The sequence below is a fragment of the Helicoverpa armigera genome, chromosome 6, assembly GCF_030705265.1.
Source record: "Helicoverpa armigera isolate CAAS_96S chromosome 6, ASM3070526v1, whole genome shotgun sequence".
Taxonomy (NCBI): domain Eukaryota; kingdom Metazoa; phylum Arthropoda; class Insecta; order Lepidoptera; family Noctuidae; genus Helicoverpa; species Helicoverpa armigera.
Window position 1 is genome coordinate 12,141,591 of NC_087125.1, and position 8,329 is coordinate 12,149,919.

Below are 8,329 nucleotides of genomic sequence, written 5' to 3' on the forward strand. Positions count from 1 at the left end.
TTATGCAATTTAATTAAATTAACTATTTAGGTTAGGTAAGTAATTCCCTTTTTGTGTATAATCCTCAACACCTCAAGTCTTTCGCAATATTTATTTCGCAATATAATACCAATTCTTATGCAATTTAATTTAATAATTACACATACTTAGATTCATTGCACAATATCTATATTGCACAAGTATTTTCCTGCATACGTTCCAGTTTCAAAAATCGTCCGCCAATATTCTTTGTAAACATATCGATAAGTTATCTATCCGTTATCATGAATTTGCCTTATCTAGCGATTCACTTTTAATAAAAACGCTTGTATTGTCACCGCTTATGCACAAAGCAATACCACAATACTGTTAAGCCGTGTATATTGTTATTATTTATAGTTATTTAACTAAAAAAAAAAACAGAGTCACATATTAGTGAAAATTCAGTTTCTAATCGGTGTTTAAAATAAATTGATTTTCGTGTGAATTAGTGTCTTGTTCAGCAATGGAAAATATGGACGAAACTTCTTCAGATGTCAAGGGGTTTAACTCGAACCCTTCAAATACGAGGTAAGAAGAATAACTAGCTTAATGTATCTATAGTTCTTAACTTAAGGCCCAAACAAAGGTGTTTTTGACAAAGGTTTTTAAGCAACCAATAGATTTCTCCACTGGTCGATACTACGTATGGGCGATGATGAGATCATTTGTATAAATAACTAGCCGTTTTCCCGCGGTTTCACCCGCGTCCCGTGGGAGCTACTGCCCGCACCGGAATAAAATATAGCCTATGTTCCTCGCAGATAATATAGCTTTCTAATGGTGAAAGAATATTTAAAATCGGTCTAGTAGTTTTTGAGTTTATCCATTACAACCAACCAAATAAACAAACAAAGTTTTCCTCTTTATAATATTACTATAGATTAAATTCTATTGATCGTTTAAAATTATCTCCAATCTTCTCCCATTTAGTGGAGTCTGGGTTTCAACTAGCTTCTGCTCACAGTGGTATGTTTTGTGTGTAAATAAAATAGCCTGTACTATGGGATGTAACCAATTTTTTACAAATAGTGACATAGTTTCGGAGATTTCGACGTCACAATTTTTCTTGTTTATTTAATTAGAAGTATTAGTAGTGAAGTTTATAAAAACGCATATGTACCTCATCATTTTAACTAACTTCCCAATAATAAGGACTTTCTCAATTAATATATTCGTGTTTTTCAGCAATCCCATCTTTGTTCCTGAAGATGAGGGCCTGAAGTTCGACAAAGATGCTCTGTACTACAACATGAGCGGTGAAAAGTATCTAATCATTCTGAATCACCATACCTTCAAGAAGACTAGATATTTCAAGTAAGTACTATATTCCCAGCAGGGCCATGGTCTGCCGGGGCTGCGGGATTGTTCGAAAGAGTTACCGCGACCCTGGTACATAAAAGGGCTACGACGGAACACGACAGTTTTTAGTCTAAGAGTCTGACACTCCCTCACCGCTGCTAACCCACAGCGACATTTGATGATTGTTGACGTCGTTAAAAAAAAAGTACTATACTCTAAGAACAAACTACATTTTTTACCAACTAGGTACCCGACCTAATATCTGATTATCTTCATTCTTAACTATCCAGCTATCCGATGACATACAGTTTTTTATAAAAGCCGGTCAGAAGTCAACATGTTAATTTATGTACAAGTTTAATATTCTTAAGGAATAAAATACATTTTATTTAACATCTATTTATTCTATTCACCTATCTTTATTTATCTTTCTTCTATTTATTTTTTATTTACTTTGATTACAGAAATCAGCAGCCTAGCACAAGGAATGGTACTGACAATGATGTGAAGAGCTTAAAGACGTTGTTCGGGAACCTCGGCTTTGAAGTCATCGTTTTCAGAGACTTAGAGTACGAAGAGATTATCAAGAATCTTAAAGCCAGTTAGTGTTACTGTTACTGTTAGAGCCTTTTTATCGTCCCACTGCTGGGCACAGGCCTCCTCTCACGCGGAGAAGGATTTAGCATTAATCACCACGCTTGCTCAATGCGGGTTGGTGATTTCAGACTTTATAGTCCAGATTTCCTCTAGATGTTTTCCTTCACCTTTTTTTTATCAGCCATTGGTGTCTATTAAATATACTTAGAAAGTAAATACAAACTTAGAAAAATTGCATTGGTACTTGCCTTACCTGGGATCGAACCTACGCCCTCATACTTGAGAGGTTGGTTCTTTCTGCACTAGGCCACCACGACTTAGTACCTAAGTGTAATAACTATTTATTTATAACTGCTAGAGAATAATAGCCATACTGTGAATGAGCGTGGTTAAAATCTATCAACTAAAATTATCAAGGCGTAGGGAAATCATTGTGAGCAGTAGCGAGAATTTAAGTAGACTATATGACTTGAGCCGACGCAGAGATCAATATTATATTTTTTTTAAGTAAAAAAAATGTATTAATCAGAAATGTAAGCTATATCGCCAAGTTTTATCAAAATCAATGAATAAATTTTAGCGTAAAAGAGTAACAACTATACATCATAGAATACATCCTTATAAAAGTTTGCATTATTGAATGAGTATTAAAAGGTTTCCTATCATAATTCCAGTTGCCACAAAAGACCACTCACGAACCTCGTGCATGTGTGTCACAATCCTGAGCCATGGAGACCAGGGTGGAGAAGTTCACGCAGCTGACAGACCCTACCTCCTCACAGATGTCTTCAGCATGTTCGAGAAGCAGCTGGGTCTGGTCAACAAACCTAAGCTGTTCTTCGTTCAGGTATTTTGGATTTTGAAAAAGGTCTTGCGACTAGGTGGTCCCTAGACGCAGAATAATGTTGTGAATAATTAAAATTATTGTGCAATTACCTGTCACTACATATTATTGCACAATCTTCAAAATTAATATATTAACTATTACGAACATTTTATCGGTCTCATAGATCAGTACTTAATATGAACAGATAACAATGATCAGGTATTTGGCCGGTATCAGCCCACGACTATCCATACTTACTTTCACCATCAATGTTACTCAATGTCTTCCTTCTAGAGCCCTTTGTCATTCAACGCTGCAAAAGGACTACTCTTTTGAACAATCCTGAATAACTTGAAGTTTTTAATTTCCTCTAACTATAGCTTTATATTCTGTTTCTTCTCCCAGGCGTGCAGGGGTGCTAGTATGGATGCTGGCAACACTGTGGCGCTGGACGGCGAAGCTTCATTCACCGTGCCCACTCATGCTGACTTCCTCGTCTTGCGCTCCTCTGTTGAAGGTAAGGTAAACTTTTTAATCAATCATCATCATCATCATCATCTCAGCCATAGGACGTCCATTGCTGAACTTAAGTCTCCCCCTTAGATCTCCACAGATACCCGTTGGAGGCGACCTGCATCCAGCGTTTTCCGGCGACCTTTAGAAGGTCGTCTGTCCACCTTGTTGGTGAACGTCCTACGCTGCCCTTGCTAGTCTGTGGTCTCTTTAATCAATACCTAAGAGAAAACACAAAAGTAAATATTGTGATAACGTTTAGAAGATTGTTCGAGGATAATTTTACAGTCGGTTGATTTCAAAGATATATTTTACGAAGGGAAAGATTTTAGCAAAGGACTTTCATACTGTTTTTTCATACTGTTTAAAAATGGATCTCTCAGGTCCGATAAGCATATCGCTCAGAAAGCAAAAACGAAATCTTTGCCATCCTAATACGATCAGCTTTCTTTACTTTAATGTCTGCGTAAAAAACAAAGAAGCAACGTAATAAAAAATGTAATCCTTTCTCAAAAAAAAAGGGGTAGTATTTAAACGCATATCAAAAAATATCCTTTTTCTATGCAATAAGATTCCGAATTCCCATCAAAATTACTGATTGCACAGCAAAATATTCAACTCAAAATATCACTAAACACACTACAATTTATTTTCGCAGCGTACAGCGATTTTTCCTAAAGCAAAAGCTTTTTCATCAATGCACAGCTAATAATCTTAATGCACATTATACATGTTAACTCTTTTTCTTTTAAATATAGCTTCTATTTTTATATTATTTACAGCAGTTTTTCTGAATAAAACAGCTTTTTATTAGTCACAGTCATCTTATTATTTATTAATTACGGCATAATGAGATCAGCAAAAAAATATAAAATTAAATACAAAATTGTAATTTATTGAATTATTAAAGCGCGTCTTGCTTTCGCGGGGCGTACACGCTTCCTTTTTTGCCCAATAGGCAACATTTTTAGCTTCTGCAGGTGGCGCCACGTACTTGAGTCGGATCGCAAGTCCGATGATATGCTTGCACATACATACTATAGTTCTTAAAAAAAATAGGGCTGGTGCATTGTCAGTCATTGTCAGTATTTCCTTTTGGCATACATTTCATATAAGTAGTCATTAAAAGGCTACTACTATAATATCATATTTCAGAATGTTTATAGTCAGAATCATCTTTTGGCATAGTTTTGGAATTTTTATTTTCCTGTAAGAAGCATGCAAACAAGCATGGCTTCTGTCACGGCTCCGGGGCGCTTCGTGGCTCCGGCGGTCCCATGCGAGCTTATCGTCGCAGATGATTTTCACGCTCACCACCGCAGCTTCGGCTTACTGGCCGGCAGAGCCGGCCAGCCTCAACCGCGTTGGCGAGCGTTAAAACTACCTGCTCCTCAGCTCGCAGGCCGCCTCGCCCCTCCGCGCCTACGCGGTTTTGAATTGCACTCTAGGGGCAGGGCAAACAAGACTACGTGGAGTCGGTTTTGCAGCGATTCGTTTTCGTTACTAGCTTCAATTTTTAATACAATGTTTTTTAATTGAACTCTATCTTACTCGCTCGCGTCACTCTTCTTCTCGACCTTTTTCAGTTAATTTGTTCTGTTTTTAGAAATAATGCAATGTGACAGGATTTTTTTGTTATAATAATCATTAAAGGACAATGGGCAGATTGGTATACCCCACCAATAGCAATGTCATATATATCATTGGATAGGCCTTTTTATGTAGAACAACATTTACTATGACAGCTTTGCTGAAATGTTTGTCCGTTCTGAGATATAGATCAAAAACTGTGCAAAAGTTAGAACCAAGTAATCTATTCATAACTCAAGTTTTTAAAGGAAAATCTAAGTACTACTAAGTGTATGTCTTGTAAGTACTACCTGTTGTGCCCGTTAGGGTCCATAACTGTTATTGTTATTTAACATTTCAACTTTTTACTGTACCAACTGGATATTGGGCGTAATGAGAAACCGCACCAATAGCAAAGTCATACATATCGTTGGACAGGTCTTTTTAACCACCAACCTTCTTTTTAACCCAAAATCCAGTTGATACAATAAAAGGTTGAAATGATACATAATAGTAACAATTATGGACCCTAACGCACAGCAGGTAGCACTTACAAGACTTACACTTAGTAGTACTTAGATTATCCTTTAAAGACAATAGTTATCTAATGCACAGTTTTTCTATATCTCAGAACGGACATTTCAACAAAGCTGTCATAGTAAATATTGTTCTACATAAAAAGACCTATCCAATGATATATATGACATTCCTATTGGTGGGGTATACCAGGTCCCATATATTTGTGCCCATTGTCCTTTGCCGAGCATGGCTTCTTGAAAATGAAGACAAATATGATGAACAGGTTTTGTTGTACTTACTGGTTAATATGCGACTGGGATAGTAATTTTGCTATGAAATATGGAAAATTTGCTGTGCAGTCAGTATTAATGCTATGTATGTAGTATTTTTGTACAAGAATAAATTTAACTGTATTGCATTGTAATAAAAAAAGCAATGTCATATTGATGTATAATTTCGAATTATCTGCAGTTTGAGTTTTGTTAAACATTTAGTTTATTTGTAGTGAAGTAAGTTATTTGATGTAAAAAAGAATATAAATGATGAGTATTTATTGATAGGCGATTATTTATTTGATATGCAATTTATAATATCCCAAAAAAAAGCTACTACAACAATTATTATTAAAAATGTTCAAAACTATCTTACAGACTACCTCTCCTACCGCGACGCAAACGGTTCCTGGATGATCCAAGCCCTCTGCCACGTCGTTCAGAAACACCACGAAGACCTGGACCTTCTCCACATGATTACCCTGGTGCACCGGCATGTGGCGTACGAGAGGACCACATACACGCCTTCCAACAGAGCCATGAATAACAAGAAACAAATGCCGGAGACCAGGTTCACGCTGACCAAGCTGCTGAAATTTTGAGGGAGCTTCGAAGCGTGGGTGCTTCGAATGTCAATGTTTTTAAATAATTAGTAAAGTAATCTTTAATAAATTATATTATTATATTATAAATCCAAAAGTAACTATCTGTCTGTTGGTCTCTAATATTGATACTGCTGTACCGATTACACAGATAGTCTGGAAACTGAGGAAGGATAATAAATACCTGAAAGGATTTTATGTGGATGCGGGATGTAGTTCCATCGGGAACACGCAAGTTGTCAATAATGTGTTGTTCTGTTTTGTTTCATGCACATGGACTATGTATTAAGTTATTTCTGTAACCTACAATAAATTAAATTATCATCATTATTTTTTCCTTGTTCATTTGGTGCTCATAACAGTCATAACGTATTGGCAATTTCAGTCCTCAAACCCGCACACTCGCATTGAAAACGGGAGCCATAGCACAAAATCTATGTATTTTGTGGCCATAGCACCTTATCATAGACAACGTTTCAAAGTCACCACAAAATGGTTTAACAAAAAAGATCCAATCATAAAACCAAGCCATTAAAGGTCTCTCTTAGGAAATGAGTTGCCATCGTCACTGCTTCTTAATGTTAATCAGAAAAGTGCTCCTTGGAAAGAAAGTGATGTTAATCAAATCGTCATCAATCAAAAAATGGCCCTTGCCCTGGAAAAAGTTATATCCGGGGTGGAAATCAAGTTAGTTATCGTATCGGCGGTCGATTACCGGGGTTTGGGGTATAAAGGATAAGCAGAGAGCGGTAAAGATCGCGCCACATAAGTGGGTAGCTTTGAATTCTGAAGTTAGAAAGACTCCTTCCTTGCGCATTTCTTCTTATAGATATTGTCGAGAAGCTTTGCTTACTTAAAGCTTTTAACAAGTTCAAAACAGTCCAAAAATGTATAATAAAAACACTAAGGGCATCCGTGATTTGTCAAACGTCTAACTAAAGTTATAACTTTGCAATTCTAAAGTTAAACATATGTAACAAAATAGTAGAGAAACCCTCAGACTGCTGAAGAAAATATTAGAAGTAATTTACAGGTAATCTTCAGTAAAACTGAATTTCAGATGAAAGTAGCTTTTACATAATATTTTTCTAACATAGGTCACCACAGTTATAATGCGTATACATATATTTTATATACTTAATGCAAAGGAAAATTGCATGACAGCTTATCAAAATCAGTTGTCATTTTTTGAAATAGGTATCATATACTATTACGAAAAACTCACCATCTTATGGCTTGAACAGTGATGAAACCCACGGGAGTAACAGAAGGAAATGGAAAGTACGAGGTTTACGACAATCGATGCCTAAATGATGACGTCATACTCTTCTATGTATTATTGAAGCACCCTTGAGCATATATAAACAATTTTTATTTTCAGAATTAATATTTTTGATCATGACTTTTATAGAGAAATACGTTGTCATACAGTTACATAAATTGTAGTATTTATACGTGGGTATGTATTATTATAAAGTTTAAAAAAAAATATTGGCTTGAATGCGATTATCTCAGAAACTTCTGGAACGATTTCAGAAATGATTACAATCAATCTCAGATAACCTATTCAACATTTTTATACAGGAGCATGGTCCCCACGGGACACGGCTTAAAACTAAATGCTTAATAAACGAGCCATCTTATATGAAACAATTTTTCAAATCAAACCAACAACCTGAGGGGCTGCGGGATTGTTCGAAAGAGATACCATGGCCCTGGTACATAAAAGGCCTATGACGGAACACGACGGTTTTTAGTCAGTAAGAGTCTGTCACTCCCTCACCGCTGCTAACCCACAGAAAAAAAAGCTTAGTGCTTTCAACCAAACAGACAAACTCTCCAACTACACTAAGTACCAAGTAAGGTAGCACATAGTAAGACCACAGACACTAAATGCATAACCAACAAATCAATACACGCCACTGGCCTTATTAATATGACTGTGAGCTAATTAACTGTCTCGGGGACTTGTAATTAGCTAATTGCTTACTCGTGGTCGCTACGATTCTGTACCGTGGCTGTTTTGATGTTGTATTCCCGAGATAATTGAGCCAGTATATTTAGATGATATTTGGTGAATAAAGGGAATAATAATGTCGGTTTTTCTAAGA

The 8,329-nt window shown here is 36.2% G+C and overlaps 1 protein-coding gene across 1 annotated transcript; it reads left to right on the top strand.

Moving 5' to 3' along the window:
• The first annotated feature begins 320 nt into the window (after positions 1–320).
• Positions 321–6,548, top strand: LOC110374006 (caspase). Its single transcript, XM_049852185.2, has 6 exons — positions 321–549; positions 1,207–1,335; positions 1,785–1,921; positions 2,592–2,764; positions 3,149–3,260; positions 5,995–6,548. The coding sequence occupies exons 1-6, from the start codon at positions 485–487 to the stop codon at positions 6,216–6,218; spliced, it is 840 nt and encodes a 279-aa protein (XP_049708142.2). The 5' UTR covers positions 321–484; the 3' UTR covers positions 6,219–6,548.
• The last annotated feature ends 1,781 nt before the right edge of the window (positions 6,549–8,329 follow it).